The sequence below is a fragment of the Armigeres subalbatus genome, chromosome 2 (assembly GCF_024139115.2).
Source record: "Armigeres subalbatus isolate Guangzhou_Male chromosome 2, GZ_Asu_2, whole genome shotgun sequence".
NCBI classification, from domain to species: domain Eukaryota; kingdom Metazoa; phylum Arthropoda; class Insecta; order Diptera; family Culicidae; genus Armigeres; species Armigeres subalbatus.
The window spans coordinates 217,307,811-217,331,127 of record NC_085140.1 but is presented as its reverse complement, the minus strand read 5'-3'; the positions used below and the strand labels follow the sequence as shown (position 1 = coordinate 217,331,127).

At 37.4% G+C, this 23,317-nt stretch overlaps 1 protein-coding gene across 6 annotated transcripts in view; it reads right to left on the bottom strand.

The window, feature by feature from the left end:
• The window catches only part of LOC134211662 (uncharacterized), a 353,136-nt gene that overhangs the window by 174,045 nt on the left and 155,774 nt on the right, over nt 1-23,317 (bottom strand). For all 6 annotated transcript variants that reach the window (XM_062688770.1, XM_062688773.1, XM_062688772.1 and 3 more), the window contains 3 exons: nt 11,765-11,971; nt 11,159-11,287; nt 10,708-10,854 (listed from right to left, as the gene is read on the bottom strand). In XM_062688770.1, the coding sequence (XP_062544754.1) occupies nt 10,708-10,854; nt 11,159-11,287; nt 11,765-11,971 (483 nt within the window). The remainder of the gene's footprint in view (nt 1-10,707; nt 10,855-11,158; nt 11,288-11,764; nt 11,972-23,317) is intronic.

Below are 23,317 nucleotides of genomic sequence, written 5' to 3'. Positions count from 1 at the left end.
CGAAACTCAGTTCACAGATTTCTTATTTCAGATTTTTGATTTCAGAATTAGGATTTCAGATTTCGGATTTAAGAGTTCAAATTTATTTCAGATTTCGATGGGGATGTTGTTGAAGTTGTTGAAGAATTGGTTTACATTGGAATACTTGTGACATGTGATAATGAGGTTTCCCGTGAAGTGAAAATACGTATTGCTGCTGCGAATAGGGCCTTCTACGGATTTCTTAACGAGTTTAGGTCCCGCAACATACAGACGGAAATGAAATTTGCTCTGTTTATATCTCTGATCCTTGCAGCAACCATTAACGGTCATGAGCCATGGTGAGCTTTCGGGGTTTCGGGCGAAAAGTGTTGCACATATTGCCCATAAACGCGTAATTGTCCCATATGAATAGGAAATCCAGCAAAGATGGGACTGATATGCGATTATGGGCAGAATACTCGGAGGGAAACTAGAAAATGGTGCGTAGCACAGACGCATGAAACATTATCTGTATTAAGTGTACAAAGAAGAAAATATTGTGAAAGCATACAATACGGCAGACTTCAGTGGTTATTTATTGCGAATGTCGGACTTCTGATTTCTGATATCTTATGAATAATTTTTCCTTTCTCATTTCCTTACACTTCTTATTTTTTGCTACTGACAAATGGTGCTTCGATCATCTAGTTGGGTCTAACCGTTTAACAGTTTAATAACTTATTTCAGAAACTAAATATCAAAATTTGTTAAATGGTGGACTTTGAACACTACTTTTTCTACAGTTCTGCGTAACAGTTCATTGTTTGAATTCTATTAGTAACGGTGTTAAAAAGCCACGCATAGTACTTTAGGAGCAAGCCAGAGTAAACGCGACTCACGTAAAAGAATATCATTATCAACAGGCTGTCAATTTAAAAATATGAAAGCCCCGGGTGATAATGGTATTTTCTACATACTTATCAAAAAACTTCCTTAGAGCTCTTTATCCTTTTTGGTTAATTTATTTAACAAATGTTTTCAATTGGCATACTTCCCAGATAAATGGAAAAACGCCAAAGTTGTTCTAATTTTGAAGCCGGACAAAAATCCAGCTGAGTCTTCTAGTTAATGCACAATCAGTTTGCTTTCTTCAATAAGCAAACTGTTTGAAAAGATTATTTTAAATAGAATGATGGCTCATATTAATGACAATTCTATTTTTGCTGATGAGCAATCTGGTTTTTGCCATGGGCATTCAACCACCCATCAGTTATTAAGAGTTACGAACTTAATTCGGCTCAACAAATCTGAAGGATATTCGACTGGAGTTGCTCTTCTTGATATAGAGAAAGCATTTGACAGTGTTTGGCATGAAGGTTTGATTGTGAAATCGATGAATTTTAATTTTCCTCTGTACATTATTAAACTGATCCAAAATTATTTATCTGATCGCTCACTGCAGGTAGACTATCAGAATTATAAATCTGATAGATTACCTGTAAGAGCTGGTGTTCCCCAAGGCAGCATACTGGGGCCCATATTGTATAACATTTTTACGTTTGACTTACCTGATTTACCACCAGGGTGTCAAAAATCTTTGTTTGCAGATGACACGGGCCTTTCAGCCAAAGGGCGAAGCCTTCGTGTCATTTGTAGTAGATTGCAAAAAAGTTTGGATATTTTCTCCACTTACATGCGAAAATGGAAAATTTCTCCGAATGCTTCCAAAACTCAGCTTATAATTCTCCTACATAAGCCGAGAGCTTATTATTTGAAACCTTCTAGCAGACATATTGTCACTATGAATGGGGTTCCAATTAATTGGTCTACAACAAATATATTAAGTGTCTATATCCACTTAAAAACAGAAAATCAAAGCTTTGTTGTAAGAACAAACTTTTGATTTATAAACAATTTTTTAGACCTGCCATGTTGTATGCTGTGCCAATATGGACTCGTTGCTGCAATACCAGAAAGAAGGCACTTCAGAGGATTCAAAATAAAGTTTTCAAAATGATTCTGAAGTTGCCTCCGTGGTAAAGTACCAATGAACTTCATAGAATTTCTAATATTAAGACATTGCAACAAATGTCCAACAAAATAATTTCCAATTTTAGATAAAAATCGTTGCAATCTTCTATTGCAACGATTAACTCCTTGCACCCTTAGTATAAAATAGGTTAAGTTTAGTTTAAGACATTGTAATTCCTACATGGTTCAATTCAACCAGAGGAAAAATCCTAACTGCCAGAGGCAATTGAAATGTATTAACAATAACAAAAACTGCAACATAGCAAATAAGGATGATAGTGTTAAGAAAACACGGAACACCTAGTCTAAGAGATGAATGCATGTAATAGATAATTAGCAAATAAAAAAAAGGCAAAAAAAATTGAATCAATGAAACAAAATATATATTTGATAATTCGAAATTGATAGTTTTAATGCATTAACTAATAGACAAACTTTGAATTTGCTAGAAATGAAATTGGATTAATTTCGTCTTGATAATTAATCTAAATTATAAAAAAGAAAAAAAATCAACAGGCTGTCAAATTGCCCTGCCGCGTCGCGTCGCATCGCACGTCGCGTTTACTCTGGCTTACCCCTTAGTCACATAGTCGAATACACTCGGACGCGATTACGGAAATAAACATTAGACACATGAGTAATTTCCATTAATCGTCCATAAATGATAAATGCTGAACTCTAATGGTTTACACATGTGGTCATTTTGGTCACGCATGAGTTAGAATACGATCACAGGTAACGAATCATTCAATTAAAATAGGTCTTATACAGCAGATTAGTGGTGCAAACACTGTTAATGCACATATTGTAAAACAAGCAGTGGTTAGATCTACCTGACGGGCTATTATCCCAACACTTGGTGAATATAATTTCAAAGAAAAGTAAAACAAATAATTGATGAAAGTTATACGTTACACTTAATTATGATAATAACTGTGATAGACCTCTTGTGCAAAATCTCATATAAAACAATTGGTATCCTTATAGCGGTTGCCCATTCCGTAGATCGTTAATATAAATCAATTTTCAAATTGAAGACCCATGTAATATTCGGCTCATCCGAATCGCAATGAATATAGATTTTAATCCCCAAACACGATGAAAACTTATGACACTATTCTTTTTTATTCATATCCAGCAATATATAGGAATAGGGGTTGGTACATCTGGGCTGACATTGACAAAGTAGTAAATCTCAAAGCTTGTAGTTTTTATTCAAAAGTTAAATTCATACTACATGTTTGATATAAATAAAAACAACTTTTCGAACATACAGAACAACTATTTACATTTTACCATTTTATTACTAATGTCAAAACTGGAATAAATCACATGATAGCAAAGATGATTTATTCATTTTATGCAGCCAATTAAAGAATAAAATGTCTGTTTTATTTATTTTTCGTTCAATTTAAATTCTATTCTCAAAACAAAGACAAATCGCACCGAATATTGTTCATAACCCGCATCTAAGAATTTTGCAGTGTGGTAAAGTCTCTTTTATTCATTCGAACATGTTCCACAAGTAACGTTTACTACTCAAAACGTAGTAAACTCCAACTTACTAGTTTTTATTCATTCGATCCATGGGTAAAGTGGTTGACTATTCACTACCTGGATCGCTTGCGTAACGGATTCAATGTTTTTAAAACTCAGAAACGGCAATTGCAAGATTGCCACCATTTCATTTTTTGCCAACATTTTATTTTTTTTCCGATTCTAATTCCCATGCAAACATAATTGATATTTGATTACCTGCAAATTTGGCACTACTACTTGAGATTTATTTTTACATTTTCCTCTATTTACGATTTTATTGGAAAACATATTTTGGACAAATTTCTGATAATTTGAAAACAAAGAACAATTAAGAAAGAGGATTTTGGAGATTCTTGAATTGCTTATATGGACTCAATCCGTAGTGACCAATGGCGACCAATTGTCACTGAGCATTGCTAGCGCATATCCATTAAACCTATCACCACTCACTTATTCTCTTCTTTAAAATACTTAACCGTTTTCTGTTGGGTACAATATAACCCGACAGGAGACAAATTGTTTATTTCAAACATAATTGTTTCGAGTCCACATGCGGTAAGAATGCAGAGTAATTTCAACTTTATTTATCAGAAGAGATTTTCTCAATGATGTTTCATTTCACGTGTCTTTAAAACACATTATCAGATTGAATAGGAAGATTTCAATTAGCGGCTACGAAAAAGTTGAAAACGACAATTTCAGCTTGAGCGAAGGAGACAAATTTTATATTATTTCCAATGAATTGCAGTTTCCCTAACGATGAAACTTTTCTCCCATTGATGGACTGTATAAAATTGTTTTTCATTTTCCGCTTCATATCAACCTACGTGGGAACGTGGCTTTATTTCTGCTGTGTCAAAAACTGAATCACCAAATACCAAAAAAAGAACACAACAAAATAGAGTTACATCAATAACCATCGATTTCCCATCGAGACATAAATATTCACTCACGCACTCCTTGTTGTAGGTGGCTTACGTCTAGTTGGATGACCGCTTTGTTGGCTGAATAGATTGTGTATTGTTGGTTCGCCTATCAAAAGTGTTGGTGTAGTTTATCAGTTATTCCAGAAATGTTACTTGGCCATTTCGATCGTGCGTTGATTATTCGATAGTTGCTTTCGAAGCAGCTTAGCACTATTTATTTACGGATAATAAGCTGTTCTATGTTTCGCATTTATTTAATAACAAAGGCATGTCTGTTCTTTAAAATATTTGTGCTTTTAAATTGCTTATCACAATATGTTAAAACAGTGCTTTGTCAACTAGGTATGTTGTTGATCTCGTCTGGCCAGGTCCGGTGCCATGTATATTGAAAAAACACGTTTATCAAAAGAATTCACAATGGGGTTCACTTGGATCGCTTATCAATAATTTTTCTTCATTAAAATATCAATTTATCACAATTCATCTCGTAATACTTCGTAACAAATAAAACTATTCGCATTCTTCGTCATGTTCCGAATCAGTGTAAAAGTATGCTTTTGTGCCTTTCAAAACCAGATGTATGAAAATTTCTGCTTCACACTCGAACAAAACAAAACTTTCGCGTTGGTGTTAGCTGCAAAATTGAAGATTTTATCTCCGATTTTCACACGGATTTTCTTTCTGTCTTCACTGGTAGGACCTTGCCGCCTGAATCTGTGCAGTGATAACACACTTTGAAGGATTTTCACACTTGGGGTGTCTGCTGCAACAGCATCGGTCCGAATCGCGCACTTAACTGTCACAAGCCAGAAGAAATTAGCCGTGGTCGGGCAGGATGGGATAGTTTCATCCTTCGGTAGAGGAAAAAAGGCAAACTTTAGCTGACTGTGTGTTTTTGGTAACTGGAGGTGTCTGAGCTTTTCCCGACAGGCTATCTCGCTGGCCGCTCGCACTTGGCAAATGTCCTTATGACTGCTTGTTGCCCCGAGATTAATCCGAATGTCTGGTCTAGAGCTTCGCAGGAAGTTTTGCACCGTTGGAAATAGTAGAACCAGATGATAGCACACACAGTCAACCGCGATGGGATGAATGAGTTTTCAGAACGAGCCACTAGCGGTAAATGAAATTGGAAATTTTATCTCGGTCGCAAGGAAGTTGCCTATGGGAATTTGTTTGACACGAGAGCTGTGCCGCGATCATGCGCATTTCGATGCTTCCAAAAAATGCACGAGGAACCGTGCGAAACAGAAAGCTCGCTGTCAAGTAAACCCCATAGATGAAATTGACCTCATCTGTTTGTATCGGAATGCAGTGGTACTGTGGAAGCGTGATAACCCTTTGCGGCCCGAATGAGATAAGTAGTTGTGTGTTTTATAGTTTGAAACTAAAAAATTGGGTGCCATTTAAAGAAGGTATTCAAAAACATCTTTGATTAGCTTTGTCAAGTTGACGTATTATTGCTATGTAGAGCAATCGCATCGCCTTGACTTACAGCGTTGTTCCAATTCGGTATTATAATTCTGATAAACTTTACTACCGTATTGGGATTTGTTTTCCAAACTTCAGAGAGTTCTGTCAGCCCCCTGTTGAAGAACTATAATTTCTGTTTAAAAATTGCGGACAATGGCATAAAAGATGTCCCGAGTCCTCAACATATATGCCACAGAAACGACATACATTATCTTGAAGTTTTCCTAACAGCTTCAAATGTTATCGACTCGGACAATGGCTTGTTATAAGACCTACGTAAGTACCTACTTAGATCTTTTTTTGAAAATGTAGAGCCATAGAAGAAGAAGAAGAAGAATATGAAGGAAGAAAACATTAGATTACGCCAAGTTATTGAAAAGATGCCTTCACTAAATTCTGTATAATAAAAATGAATTGGACTGTGCTCAAAAACGGCTGTATGGATTTTCTCCTTTCCAACAACGGGTTCATTATCATTTCCGCCGGTTTTGTATGCTATTTTTTTATGTGAAAACTACGAGTAGAATTGAGAAAGTCGTAAAAAACTAAAAACAAGATACGTAAAGAAGTTTTGTGGGCAGTTAAACATGCGCATTCTCGCCTACTATGCAGGACAATGTCTGCCGGGACTTGTTTTTCATAATATGTAAACCACACATTTTAATATTTATAACAATCCCCACAACTGCAAAAAAAAAAACATTTGTACGTAGCTTCCATATTGAGTAGTGTGTTCTTGAAAACGCAAGTACTTTTGAATTTGGATTCCTTGATGATTGTCCTTAGCTTTGCTTGAAGGCCAAAACGCTATAATAAGATATAAGTATCTGTGGGAGCCATAGTTTGATTAGGGCGTGTGCTACGAATAATATTATCACTAATTAAAATACGAGAAAGGCAAAAAAGGAAAGTAAGAAGTTGAAAGTAACAAAAGAGGCGTAAACAGTGAAACTGGGAAGTTATTGGTAGTGGGAAGTGAGATATGGTTAACGAGGAATGAGAAGTAAGAAGAAGGAAGAAGCGAAAGTAAGAATGAGAATTGAGACTAAGAAGCGAAAGGCGAGCAATAAGAAGTGTGAAATGAGAAATAAGGAGTGAAAAGTGAGAAGCAAAAAGTTAAATGTGAGAAGTGTGAAGCGAGAAGCTAGGAGGGATAAATGAGATATGAGAAGTCAGAATTGAAAAGTGAAAAACTAGAAGTAAAAGGTGAGAATTGTAAATGGCATATGAGAAATGAGAAGGAAGTTGCGAGAAATGCAAAGTTAGAAGCAAGAAGTAAAGTCGTAGATTGAAATGTCAACAGCGAGAAATGCAGAGAGAGAAATGAAGAGAGGCAAGTGACGAGAAAGTGAAAAGTGAGAAGAAGGCAGAAGCGAAACTTGAGAAGTGAGAAATCACAACTAAGTTTTTACTTCTGCAACTCGGCAAAATTGCACAGCCGTTGGCAGCAAAAAAAAAAAAATCCCGGCAAAATGACGTTTGTTAGCTGATTTTCGCCAAATTATTTGCTGATCCTCAGCAACTTTAACAGAAATCTCAGCAATAAACATGTTTGCCGGGGCTCAGCTTTGCGAATCTCCGTTAGTTGTGGGCTTCGAGGCCGTGCGGTTAGCGACGTCAATCTTCTAAACACATGTGCTATGGAGTGTGGGTTCGATTCCCGCCCCAGTAAAGAGAAATCCTTTCGCGAACCGAAAAATTCTCCACTGGTCCACTATTATTGTTAAAAATGAAAACTAAAATGCGAAAAGCGAGGAATAAAAAGTGAGAAGCAAGATGTGAAATGTAAGAAACAATAAGCAAGAAATGGAAGTAAGATTAGAGAAATAAGAAGCAAAAAGTAAAACGTTAGAAACGAAAAATTACATGCGAAAAAAGCGAAGTGAAGAGGGCGAATTTAGAAGTTAGGCACGATAAGTTAAAAGCGAGCCGCTAAATGTGAAAATTGAGAAGTGAGATATGAAATGTGAGAAGTGAGAAATGTGAGGATATAAGAATAAGCAAGTTAATCGTGAAATTGGAATATAAAACACCAATTTGTGCGTTCTGTTCATAGAGACAGACATTCACATTGCATGAATTAAGCGTCTTACTGTCTTCATGTTTGCCATTAAATAGAAGAATATTATTCTGGAAATCTTTTCACCGATTTCTACCAAAATGTATCCATAGTGCTTGGTGTCATGGCCTTCTCAACTGATACACATCGGTCATCTTTGGTTCTTTATCTTGAATAAGTCTCCCCTCGCAAGAAAATGATTGCACAAATCCGCTAATAAAAACAACAACATCATCATAATTTAATGATTTTTAAATCCCTTCACTCCTAACCTTAATATTATATTCCCCATCTTCACCACCACATTAGTGTGCTGAAGAAAAGATACAAAACTGTAAAACAAGAATTAAAGGATTATCATTGTCGTCGAAAATGCAAAAAAATTATACCAAGATTGTCCTTGTCCGGCAGAACATGAAACAATTTTTTCAATTGTATTTGCAGTAAATAAGAAAAAATGTTCTCCTGTAAGTCCTGCAAGCAAAAGCGTAGGATTGACGTTCGAGAGATGGCTAATCTGATTCTTAGTCCGTTCTTGGATGTTTTTCGCAAAATTTCTTGACTACCTGGATTTACCCTAGCAACACCATTTGTTTCTCAGTGAGAAGCAACAACCTGTGTTGGGGCTAACTAAAGATCTTAATTATGAACAACGCATCGCGTCGTTTGTGGAATTCTTTTGTAAACCAAGAAGCGCAAAGTCTACTTCAGTTCTTATACACCTTCGTTTTCACCGTTCAACAAATCTTCAAAGTGCTCCTTCCATCAGGCTGCCACCATAGTCTTGGCTGTCAGAAAATTATCCTCTCGATCACTGCACATGGTGCACAGACTTCATTCTGTTATTTCGCCGATTCGTGACGTTCACACTTATAAGGTAGTGATGCTAGTCAATGTTCGGGTTTCTGAAGCACCTTACATCTTTAACATCCGAGAAATGCCGTCTGACAATCAGCACGTGGTTTATCTGTGAGCAATTGTTTTCAAATGTGTTTGCGGATATTCTTACGTGCGAAACAGTTACTACTGATAAACAATCACTCTAGCAGCAGCGAAGATCACAAGTTACAGACCATAATCATTCCTAGCTGATTTTTGTACCAACCCAAGTTACATTCTGGTTTTATGATTGTTTTATAGATGTTACGAAGAGCAAATTATGGTTTTTAAGACCATTATAAAACAAAAAATGTGAAGTAAGAGTCAAGTGCAAGTCGAGTCAAATACGAGACACTGTTGAGGTCAAAATCGAGATGGTCGAGATCACGTTTTTGAACGCGTACAAAATTCTGTTGCGTATTCTCTTTAACGGACTGAGACTGCTTGAGAAGTCATTTGTCGGCGAATACCAGACGCACGAATCACGAGCCGTATCAAGTGTACAAAAAATATTGCGAATCGCATGAAATATGGCAGACTTCAGTGGACTTCAGTGCGAGTGTCAGGAAAAAGAATAGTAAAAGCAATATTCAACAAAAAACTGGATAGAGGCCAGCAAATTCGGGGAAGATCACGAACACGTTGTCTGTACGCAATACAATCGGACCTGGGGTCGCTAAACGCCCACTGTCCAACGAACATCGCCCAATACCGACTATTGTGAAGCTCTACAATAAACCAGGCATTGATAAATTGACACTGTTCCTAACTAGCAGCACAGGGTACAGAGAAAATAACATATTGCTCAGCTGAGAACAAAGTTTTTGCAATATATCTGAAGCATTGTGGGACAAGAAGCGGAATATTATTATTTGTTTTGTTTCTCTGACATGCAACATATTAAACCCATTATCAGATAAAAATATTTTTGGTGTGAGCTCCACAAACTGTGATTTCTTCATCCAAATACCGACTGCTTCTCAAAATTGACTGCAGATGATCATTATCCTATTATATTTAAATTGAAAGAAATGCTTTCGACGAATTGCTTTTTCCTGACCAAAAGAAGACAATCGATTTGTATTTGACACTCAGTTTATGCTTTCTCTCGTCCCAAATGCGTAATTCATTATATTTTCCTATTTTGTTTTCCCACGGGCGCTATTGTTACTATTTCAAATTTCCTTCATTGTCTTATTATGACGCTGTTTCAAATTCAGAAACCCGATACACTATACATATACATTAAAAAAATCCAGGAAATTTTCGGATAATCCTCGATAGTATATAAAACATTGCCTAGACGCGAGTTCTCTATGTAATACTATAAATACAAAATCTATCTTTAAGAATAAGTTGAAAAGGTGCAGTACTACAGCAGTATGTCTACTAGTGATTGATTAAATATTTATCATTTTTATCTTTCTCCTAACCATTGCAGGTCACAATCGTGTAGTAAACTTAATAAGCACATTTCGTTCATCCGTCATAAAACCCAATTTTCATAGCCTCGTTTAATCTACTTACGAAGCACGGTGGAGAAGCTTGGTACTTCATTATTTACCGAGGCAATGCAGCAGAGAGAAAAGTTATCCGCTCTGCTTTGATACTTATTCAAGTGTTGGAAAGCTTCGCCACATAAAGCTTTTATCCTATGATCAAAAAGCTCCACCTGCACGCTAGATACTTGAACCTCTACATACCAAAGTGAAAATGCTGCCTAACGCTCGATAACTGTAACGCAATCAATAACGGAAGCGAGCATTCGCGACTTACACCAAGCAACTATCAACTTAACTTTTACGATGCTATCAAAATTATGTTCGACACTAAGAATCTCACCTGTGCCCGGACTGCTGATAGATGGATTTGCTTCGCTCGCAAATCGAACTTCTTCATTGAGATATCCTCCTGGATCTCGTTTGCTTTGTTATACAGCTGACTTTCTATTCCTCTTATTTGCGATCGAACTAAAGCGTCTACAGAATCCTACAGAATAATTTCAACAGACGATAAAAGGAAACGTAAACAGTTTTTCTCTCTCAAAACTATGCGGAATTACGACAAGGAAATAAAATAAAAATGACATGAAATGAATAGATTGCACAACTGGAATCGAAACGAATTCGCTGACTGATGCTGTCTAAGGAGATCAACAAACACCAATTATGGAAATAGGACGGAATGAATTACAACATCCATGCTAGAGGCAATAGTAAGACAATGAAACGAAGCTATAGTGGAAAGATTAATGAAGAAGTCATCTACATCGGAGGGGTGCTTGCTTGCTTACTTGTAACTGTTTGATTTGAATTTCCAATTCCGTTGATTCTCGCTTTAGTGCCTCCAGTGAGGGCCGCACTTGAATCGAGGCGCCTTTGTCGACAACCAGTTCATTTCTTAACGCTGAGCCCGTCGGATCCTGCAAGTTAAAATGAACCATGTAGAAAGCTTTTTTTTATTGTGGCGTATCTTTAAGAATAATTTTATCATTCGTTTGAGATGCGTAATATCAAGGCAAAACTATGTTTCAGGGTTATCGGTTTTCTCGCTTCTAATTCATTGAACTGGTTATTGTGGATCGACAGATTAAACAATATTGTAAAAATAATGGAGCTTTCACGATTTGAACAAATAGCGTTCTATTCAAATTTACTCAAAACGTAATGATTCCAGAATAAACTGTTTTTCAGCAAATTATTACGAGAATGGCATATCAGGACTGTTTTTTCCTGGTGTACCAAACCGAGATTGGAAGTCGATGGTTTGCATTGTTTTGTGACCAATAATCTTTCCATTAGATTTCATTGTAAATGTATTTCAATTGAAAATAAAGACGAAGCACAATTTATACATTTATACGACGCTTCATCCTGAAGTAACATTCTCAAACGTTTACCTGCATTCCAATGCCGTAGTCTGTGGAAAGGTCCTCTCCTCCTTCTCCCGGGGCACCCGTTTGGGGCGGTGCAAATGCTTTTTTCGGAACCCGTTGAGCATTGGATGGAACCGGCAGGCTGCGTACAAAGAATCCTAAATCCTGAGACGGCGAAACGCTTTTGCATTGATTTGCCAGGCTGTCATACCGTCGTGCTTGTTCAAGCGCCTTTCGAAAATAAAAAACAAAAAAAGAGCAGAAGTGAAACATTAAATGCATTAGTATTTTATACAAAACATTTTATTGGTGTGAATAGGAGACATATGATAAAACTATTTTTACACTGTTAACTTCAGTGCCTTATAAAAAAATAATAATTTTTCATAGATGCCCAATAAAGAAATCAAGATAATAAATATGCAAAATACAAATTATCTTTATGTTTTGTTATAAATATGTTATCACTTGATCTTTTCATCAATACAGTTAAAAAATATCTTCATATATGTAGTTTTGGATGCTTCGAAATCCACGACACAGACAATCACACATCGCATAAGATTGCACAATAAAAATCCTTTATCAATACAAATTTCATCAAAACCGCATTGTGGCGCGAAGTTAATCAGCTTATTTATATATTTCCTTTCTCGTACAACAAAGTTGTACTGGTAGCCTATAGGATTACTCCAAAACAAAACTTTTGATAGAAGGCCCGGAGACCCATAATGTTATTTATCGATCGACTCAACTCGACGAACTGAGGTGATGTCTGTATGTGTACAAATTTTGTAGACACACTTTTTTGGACATGAAAATTGGGCCGATCGGACATTGTATTTCGGAGTTATTGAATAATCATTGTTTTTTTTCAAGAATCTCTCAAGAATGGTGACAATGCAAATCAATTAATGCAAAAACATGCGAAATGATACAAAAAATGCGATCTATTCCCTCATAATGCTTTTTTGACCTTTACAATGTCTTTTTTTTCAATACATTTTATGATGCACGAGATAGGCATTATCGCCGCTAGGTGGATTTTTTTTTTGCAATTCAGAAACATTATTTTTTAAAGTAAAATTTATATTTCTTTATCGATTTTGTCTCTTACAATTATTTTAAATTACAGGTGTTAAACCACATGACCTTTCTGCTTTTATTTTTCTGTTTTATTCACAGGGGTTAGACAAAAAGGTTGAGATAGGCAAAATTTTGTCGAAGTTCAAATCAGCATAACTTTGCGTAGAAAAATCCGATTTCGATGAAATTGGGATCATGGGATGCGGAAACTCTTCTAGTATACTATCCTTATGGAAAATCTGAAATTGGTCCTTGGCCACCGAAGATGTTCCGGGTTTTCTGAGGATATGTTGAAAATGCATTTTTTCTTCTGCTTGTCCAATGGTCCCAATTTAATCAAAATCGAATCATTCTACGCAAAGTTATGCTGATTTGAACTTCGGCAAAATTTTTCCTATCTTAATCTTTTTGTCTAACCCCTGTATATAATACAATTTTCTAGAGAATTTTGATACTTTAAACGATTTTATCACGTTATCGACCCGATTTTATCATGTTTATCACCTCAAAAATTTTGGAAAATTTTAGTCTTTCTTTTTATTTTTCTAAATAGTACCGCAAACAACAATCCTAAGTAACAATTTTCATGCTTCTTGGATTTATTCAAATCTTATGGTGGATTTAAAATAGCAATCACCATAGCTAGTTGCTCAGTTTTATTGTCGCTCTTATCGCTATCAATAAACCTCTCCTTCTTCTTCTTCTTTTTGGCATTACATCCCCACACTGGGACAGAGCCGCCTCGCAGCTTAGTGTTCATTAAGCACTTCCACAGTTATTAACTGCGAGGTTTCTAAGCCAAGTTACCATTTTTGCATTCGTATATCATGAGGCTAACATGATGATACTTGTATGTCCAGGGAAGTCGAGACAATTTCCAATCCGAAAATTGCTTAGACCGGCACCGGGAATCGAACCCAGCCACCCTCAGCATGGTCTTGCTTTGAAGCCGCGCGTCTTACCACACGGCTAAGGAGGGCCCCCAACCTCTCCTAAATATGCTAGAAAAGCTTCAAACGTCAAACGTTTGAAGACAGCCATAATTTTTTGTCGTAATGTGATCAAATGAATAACCTTAATAAGAATATTTGCTTTGCTAAGAGTAAGAACAACATTTTTTGATCGAAATTTATAATGGCCATGTTGGAAAAGTAAACGCATTATGAAATCAGTAATATTTAACACTGGAATTCATGATTAGGCGTTGTTTTCACGTTGTTTTCAGTGGATTAAGTCCACTTTTTCGGCAATTGATTTGCATTAAAATATATTGTAGTAGAAAATCAATAAATTGGTGAAGATTTACGATATTGCTGTTATAATTATTTTAAAAATTGCCCAAAACTACATTATTTCAAGGGCGCGTGGTGCTCAATCTAATTTTTTCATTAGCTTTCACCATAAAATCGAGGGGTTTCAAAATACTCTTAAAATAGGTTTATAGCGGTTAAGCGTTTTCAACTAGAAGTCACGGGCTCCGTTTACGAATATTAGCTTTCCAAGGCAATAAATTATTGATATTTGTGAATCAAATTGAAAAATTGGAAATTTAAAAAAATCCGATTTTGTCATATTTCCTGTTTTATTACCCCAAAATTCAACAGGGGGTGATAAAATCGGGATATTACTGTACTATGTACTCTGTATATTCACAATGAGAATTTGATTACCTAGTTGTGGACAATCTCCCGGGTTATAGGCTGGTCAGAGTGTAAGCAGTGAACCCTGAACTTCTCTTTTCACTCACCAAAGCGTTCATGTTATTTTTTTTATCTCGGTAGACCGCTGATAATCTTATCCAGGGCAGAATGTTCATAATCATCTGCAGGAAATTTCTATGGATTTGTGGTAGTTTCAGATTATGGTTTTGGGATATGGCGTTTTGTAGCTCTCCCAGGCCGACATGGCATATTTGATCGCAGGAGGGATGATTTGCTTGTGGACAGCAAGCTTATTTTTCAACGGGATATTGCAAGAACAAGGACGCCTGCGGGTACAAAGCGTACAGTCTTGGGTACAGTAGTTTTAACAAAACGTCCCAAGCAAGAGAACAGAGAGAACAGCAAATGTATATTTTATTATGCTACTGAATTCAACAGTTTCCTTACATAGTCTAAGTAGCACGTGCAACATCTTCCAAAAAGCACTTTGTTTTCTCTCAGTTTCATTGCAGGCATTGACAAAACATCAAAGCACAAAAAAGTTGCATGAAGGTATCCAAAATGTTAGAATAGTGATCAATGTTTTATTAACAGTGCAATGCAACGCGTGTTTAGTATTTGGTTACAAACAACCAAAGAATGCTGCACTGCATGTTGTACACATGGAGCAAAAACATAAGGTTGCAAATAATTTATCATGTAACGTCAATGCGCCTTTCAAAAATGAATTGTTTGTTTAAATTGCGTTACGGAAAAAATACGAAAATCTGTATGTTTCATTTAGCATTGCTTAACGTTTCGATAACTTATAATTAATTTCAGTGATGATGCAATCAAGAGTACGAAACTTCAGAATTTTGTGGTTTTTATGGTGAGTTTACTCTAATCACAGTGTGAATTCGTCGGCAGGAGGTGAGAGTTGGAAAACGGTTCAATACACGCCGACCGGAAGATGCAACAGTGACAAAGTCCTTCGTTGAAGAGCTAGAGACACGTGCTGCAGATATTTCGTAACGTGGTAGCGTGGAAGATCAATAGACCGCCATCAGCGAGAATAATCTGGGCCAACTATGCATCCAGGAGAAAACAATGGATACCCGATGAGACCTGAAAGAATATAGAGGAGCGAATGGAAATGGAAGCCAAAGCTGCAATATAGCGATTATAGACCCGAGGAGCCAAATCCTCAGCCCGTCAACGATACTCAGGTTTGGAGAAGGAATTTAAACGCTCATGTCGGCGAGACAAGCGAGCGCGGACATACTATCTTGCCGACAAAGTAGAGAGCAGCAGTCAAGGGCGTAGCCAGAGGGGGGCATGTGGGGGTCGGGGGGCGTCGCCCCCCTAAATGGTGGAAAAATTGAACGGGTACTGAATTGAATTCCCTTAAATGGGCACTTTACGATCCAATCATATTCAGAAATAGGTGGTTGAAATTCAAAAGATTCCCATCCATAATATATAAAAGCACAAAACAACTCGAAACATTTCAGGCTTAAAAATTCTCCTTGAGATCCTTCTAGAAGCTCCCCTGGGAACTTATTAATTCATCCGGAAAGTTATCCACAAATTCCTGTGAAAATCGTTCGAAAATCCTTCCCATGTAATTGTAATTTCTTCTTATCTAGAAACCCCCCACTATTTTTTTTAGTAAATTCATGAGAAAATTCCTTGAAGATTTCTTTTCTTCTCTCCATGTTTTCCTTCTAGACATTTCTTCGGCTATTCTTCCAGAAAAATCTCCGGCATTTCCTTCAGGAATACATTCGAGAGTTCCTTCAAGAATACATACGGAATTTCCTCCCAAAATTCCACTAGAAGTTTCTTAAGAAATTTATGACGGAAATTCTCCGACTTCGCTCCATAATTTCACTTATAAATCTATAAGAAATTCCTTCGGAAATTCTTCTAGGAACTTCTCCGGGCATTCCTCCAGGAACTCTTCCTTCAATTCCTCCAGGATAACTACCAGGATTTTTTCCGGGAATACCTCCATAAATTCAATAGCTAAATCCTCTAGGATTTCATTCTAGAATATCCTTCAAGAATTCCTCTAGCAATTTGTTAAGGAATGTCTCCAGGAATTCGTCCAGGTATTTCCCCGAAAATTCTTCCAGGTATTTTCCTGGGAATTTTTGCGCGGAATTGTCCTAGAATGGCTTTTCGGACTTCACTTGGAATTTACTCCAGAAATTCATTCGGAAATTAATTTGAGAGTTCCTCCAGGATATTATCCAATAGTTCTTCCAGGAATTTCTTCAGAACAAACCTCCGGGAATTCATCCGGTAATTTCTTCAGCAATTCATCTGGGAATACTTTCAGGATTTCATCTGGGAATTTCTGCATTAATAGGAATTAGGAAATAGGAATAGTATTTTTCCAGGAATTACTTCAGATATTTCTCCAGAAGTTCCTTCATGAACTTCTCCAAGAATTAGTTCACGACTTCCTTGTGAGAATTCCTCCGGAACTGCTTGGGGGAGTTTCTCCTGGACAGAGATGCATCCTGAACAGAACATGAGCCAAGAGCCTGCCTTGGTGTTCTTAGTTTTGAACTCTGAACACAGTTCAGTGCAAGATGAATACACCACTAGGTGTTCTAATCTGCCAAATTCAGCCATCTTGGATTTTAGTATGGGAGAGCCAGCCGGTTTGTTTATGTTTTGCACCGAAAATGAATTTTTCACCCCCGCCTTCTTCTCGTCCATCACATTGAAACACCTAGCTGTGTATTCATCTTGCCTGTGACAGCAGCTGACCAGATGAAACACTGGTTCGAGCATTTTGAATAACTTTTCCTAGTGCCAGCCAGGCCACCACCACCTCAGCATGATCTAGCTAGAATCCGACGTATGGCACGCGTCAATACCGAATCTCCGTCACTGGTAGCGATTCAAATGGCCATCCAAAATATGAAATCAAAAAAGCCCCAGGGGTCGATCGCATATCAGCCGAGATGTTCAAAGCTGACCCCATGACATTCGCTCAACTACTTCATTGTTTATATCGTAATATCTAGGACACCGCAACTTTCCCGGTCGACTGAATGAAGGGTCTTTTAGTGAGAATGCCCAAAAAGGGTAACCTGATTGATAACTGGCGAGGCATTATGTCACCGTTAACCGTTCTTGAAGTCCTAAGCAAAGTTATCCTAGACCGTATTCAAGAGAAAATAGATACAACTTTCCGCCCCGTATCATTCTTGAGCAGGTCAACGAATTACAAGAGTCCCTTTACTTGGTTTTCATTTACTAAGAAAAAGCTTTCGACCTTCTCAAACACGAAAATATGTGGGACACGCTCAGACGCAAAAGGTTCCTGAGAAATACATCGGCAACATCGAAGCACAATACGAGACTTTCTCGTGTAGAGTAATGCACTACGGGGTCCTATCCGAGCCCATCTTGGTAGTAGTTAGCGTGAGGCAAGGGTGTATTCAACTTCAAATTGGAGGATGACGTTGCACTCCTAGCCTAATGGCGCTCCGACATGCAGCTCAACGACCTTTCCGAGCGCTCCTTTTCGGCAGGGTTAGTCATCAACGTCAACAAGACCAAATCGACCAAGTGGTCGTGACCAAGAAGGTCAATTCTTCCGTCTGGTTCGTGTAAAGTCTAGATCATTCAGAAATGGGGCACCTCATTTTAGAGGTAGTGGCGTTCCTAGTGGTCGGATATGCAAGTTTCTCACAACGTTTCATAATTAGTAAACCATTCTTTTCGGTCTATTTTTTTCACAGTTTGAAACTAACGTGGTTTTAAAATATTCACCATGCAGGAAGAGAAACGACAAATAATTCTGCACAGTCCTGCAAAATCCATCTTTGTCAAAAGACAGATTTTACCCTTCATTCAGTCCCATGATGGCTCATTTACGTTTTTACTAGATTTAGCTAGCTGCCATTGTAGCAAGGAAGTGCTACAACGGTACTACACTAGTGAAGTCCAGGTAATCCCAAAAAATCTGAATCCATCAAATTGTTGTCAGTTCCATACAATTGAGTTATTTTGGGTGATTATTTACCAGAATCTGATGAAGGGAGCAGTCACCACTGACATTGGCCGTATGACGAATTAGTGGCATCAACTAGCCAAAATCATGACCGGAGGAGGTGTGCGCCGACTGAAAAGCGGCATCACCAGGAAACTGCGAGAATTTCTTCGAAATAACGATGCATGATTCCTTTCAGTCATTCATATGAAATAAAATAATATAACTTTTGTTCCATTCTTAGAAAGCTTTTCTATCTAACTAAAAGTTAAAAAATACACCCATTTGAAAGTGCCCCATTTCTAAATGATCTGGTCTTCAGCAGACAATAAAGCGATCCCAAGGCAAGGAAGGCTCCTTTTCGAACTAAAAAGTAGAATACAATGGCCGAATCCCGCGCCAGGAAGCTGTAGCGCATCGTGATGTACTGGATTTTTTCGTCGACATGTCTCGCTTGGATGTTCCGGAGAAGTTCCGGAGGAAAAAGGACTACAAATTTGCATTTTAGTCTGCTACATGTTTTTTCGAATATTAGTTTTTTTTTAAATTTATTAATATTATTTTTTTTGCCTTTTTTGAATTTTTTTCTCTTCTTTTTTCACTTCAAAGAAAATTCAGATTTTTTACATAAATTCTCAATTGAATAATGTTTATTCAATATACGGTGATTATTTCGTTTCTTTTTTTACATTTTGATATTGCAACCATGCGTCTGGTTGGAATATTTTTCTACATAATTCTGTCAAATTTACCGCCATTCATATTAGTTGGGCTCATACATTCCAGAGCTTTACATTCGGATTAGGAATCATGCTCTCGAAATATACAGAATAAAATAGAGTATATACTGATTTCCGATTTCAGGAAACGTCGTATGTTGGTTGGATAAGTTGAAATGCGAACACATAAACGTTGAATAGTTTATAAGACTAAATTGCAAAGCCACAATTTTCCAGTTGAATACTACAATTGAGAGATAATCGATTTCCCGACCAACCACATTTCCGACATCACAAATTCATCAGATGACACCGCATGCAACCAGATTCTTTAAATCGAACTCTCATTTGTGTTTTGATTCGGCAGCAAGTTGAATTTTGCTCTCCGATGTCAATTAAAGTAATAGACGGAAATCGATGGTGGCCTTTAACTTTCCCTTTTCCAACCTCTATACATTTGTAATGAACTGATTTTTTTTCTCTGTCTTCGCAACATGCAATGGCAGCAGAATGAATGTGCAGCTTTAAGTTGAAGAAATATATTCTTTTTCCATGGCTCTGTCGTTCGCCATCGGAAAGTGTCAAACCATACTCCTCAGTAATTGAATTTGATTGGCTTTGCTCGGTGACTAAACATACTCTTTGGTGTTTTTAAATATGTTCGAGCATTTATATCATCGTCATTTTCTATGCATGTGTGAGAGTTGAGATGTGAGTCAAACTGGAAAGGTTGTAGACCTGGTCCAGAATCGAACTTGCCATTTCCGTATTGCCTATGACCTGGTTGGCTTCGTTAAAAACTGAAGATTTTTAACATATAAAAAAATTGATGATAAAATCTTATCACGTCATTAGATAGTTGCACCTAGTTTATTTCAGACGGGCGGTAACACCAATTACAATCAAGTGTGACAGCACCCAGAAGATGCTCTAGGCTGGACCGGAAATTGATCCACAGCTGCCAGCTTTATACGACCCGGCTATAACAGACAGGATAGCATACAAGTAATACGCAAGACATTGGGGGAAACAAAAATGAAAAGTACCAACGAATTGCGAAGATGGAAAATCCTTTTCTTGATAATGGATTCAATAATAGTATCTACAATGTGTCTGAGACTAACGAAGAAATTGTTCAGCAAAGATCAATTGAAGGAAAGTATATCAATAGAAGAAGTATAAAAAATTTCACACATGTTGACGTTGATTTCACAAAGTACAATAAAAACTAAATGTGTTGATATGATACAAAATGTATGCATACAATTCAAATTTATTAAATTCCTTTCCTTTCTCAAAGCAAAGAATGGATTCACTCTAAAACAATGTGAATCGCAAAACCCAGATTCCACGAATTTTCAATTCATGACGCAAAGAGTGATATATTTATTGAGGAATGCTCTAAATATATTTATGATACAGCGTCGGTACCTCTTCATTGTATAGAACGACAAAAATGCTAATAAACTATTTTCTATCTAAGGTCCTCAAAGCTGCATCATAGATACGAAACAGCTAGGTCGAACTAGATAGAGAACTTCCCAAGCGCAAAATATAACTCCTCCAAAAGAAGGAAAACGGAAACATAATACCATCGAGATTATTTCGGATTGCATGGAACCATCCAGCGGTAATTCCATTTTTACCCTTCAATCAAGTTTATTAGATTGTTCGTGTCAATTCTTCTTTCGTTCCCAGAGCATCCTGGAGATTTAACGCACAGATTGTGTGCCGGGCTTACGATTCTTTTTATGTGCCCTGGCATGCTGCGAACAACTCCATACCGTTGCCTCTCGTGATAATCTACCGGAAAGCAGACGTAAATACTCAATTCCTTCCACGGGCACGGTTGCGTAGCTGCATGCTACCAAGAAGTCACCGAGCACGGGCACTCCGAAAGGTGAAACGGACGTTCTAACCACAGCAACTTTCATCCGTTTAATTAGCATCAAAGATGAAAATTACTCTCCCGCTGATAGCAAAATAAGTGAGCCTGGGCACTGGGAAGTGGATTTTCCAAAGAGGTTTTTAATTAATCTGGACTTCCCCAACAAGGGGAGAGTTCTTGGAGCAGATATATTTAAAGTTGACGAATACAATACGCTGTTGAAGAAAACAAACGAAAACATGTTAATTTTTTTTACAAGTTTGGATTTATTTTCACGGTAGGGCATGAGTGAGTTTGTGATATTCAAGCGCACTGCCAACGTTTTGTTTTATACTTTACTTAGATTTAAACAATGATGATACATTGATTTTTATTTTTATCAGTTATGGCGAGCACAGACAGGAACAGTTATATTGTATAGGACATCTCCCATTAAATGAAAAATGCATAACCAGCTTCGGGCTTTTTTGGCTGAATAAGCGCCTTATCAGCTTCCAATGTTTGTTGGGCAACATTGAAACATCAGAAATTGAAAGTGTGAAGCTAAACGTAATCATTAATATAGAGGTAATCTGACGCATAACATGAGCTTATGGCGCTCCACAGAATGTCAGCAGAAAATAACGAACATGACCGCATAATAGCAGAACAAACGCCGGAAGCTTTTTCCGGCCATAATGGAAAAGCCACTAGGGACAAATGATGAAACAATCATGGGTGTCATAAAGCATCCTTCCAGGGCGTCCGGTGATTATATGGAAGCCCCATTTGTCAGACATAATAGAAGCGTGTACGGATGGGCATAGCCCCACTAATGATTCACCCACTCAATGTCCCTTTCAAGAGTGGTAGGTTCAATGATGGGATAATGACAACAATAATGAGGGCAACAAACACAGTACCGCTTAAATTAGGGAAACGAGCGGTAAAAAATAAATGTCCTCGAGTCATTCTCTTCAACTGACTTGACATTATGTCATCTTCTTCTTCTTATATGGCTCTACGTTCCAACTGGAACTTGACCTGCTTTTCAACTCAGTATTCCACTAGCATTTCCTCAGTTATTAATTGCAAACTTTTTATGCCAACCATTGCATGAGTATGTATCTTGTGAGGCAAGTACAATAGATACACTATGTCCAGGAAGTCGAGAATGTTTCCCACCCGAAAATATCCTAGACCGGACCGAGAATCGAACTAGCCATCTCCGGATTGGCAATCCTACGCCTTTGCTCGCAAGGCTACTGGAGACCGGAAGACTTGACATTATGTACGTTATCCGAAATGGAACTAACATCATATATATTCCGGTCGCCTAATATGGACCATTTTTACATGAAACAGATGTACTTATCTACGACCAATTTCGAACTAAGCAACATTAGGACTCAGCGAGCTCTTCTACTCGAAGTTTGACCAGCAACATATGTTCCTCTGTTTATTTTTCAATAACTTCACGAAGTGAAAACCCCGATTAATTCACCAAGCGGGAATATTCTCGTTCGTTGTAGAAAATAGTATTTTAGCTATAACTTTTTTACGGCAACAATGAGACACGATTCCCCGTCGAATACAACTTGTAGCGAGCAAACCTGTTGAGAGTAAATTCGTGGAGTTAATAAGTGCAAAGAAGTTAGTTAGATTGTTTACGCAATTTTGGTATGAAAAATTGTATTTAGGCCATAACTTTTGAGCCGTCATTTCGGCCAATTTTCAGTAGGAGACAATGGGTCAAAATTCCTAGTTGAATACAACTTGTTGCAAGGTTAGGGATAAGTGCCAAAAAATTATCTTGACTTTTTACGCCATTTTTGTTTAAAACAAATGTATTTTGGTCATAATATTTAAGCCCACAGTCGTCCGATCAGGCCAATTTTCTATAGGAAACAATATAACAGGATTTCACGTCGAATGCAACTTGTTACGGGCACGGCAAATGCTAGGTAAAGCGTACCATTGGTACTTCGTACACGCAAAAAAGCATTCGAGAACTAACAAGCTCACGGTGTATTTTTAGTTACGGATCGGGAACAACAGTGACGTTTTCTGGAACGTTGTGAAAAACGTGACTGGTGTTCCCAAATCCATGACATAAATCACGGTATATTTTTTGCTGGTTCACGAATTCGTGAGCGTTTTTTCCTTCGAGTATACCTGAACCCTATCTCGTGGTCCTTAGCCTCTTACTCAGCAACTCCTGCCCCTATCTCCGTGGAGCCGGCCGGGATATAA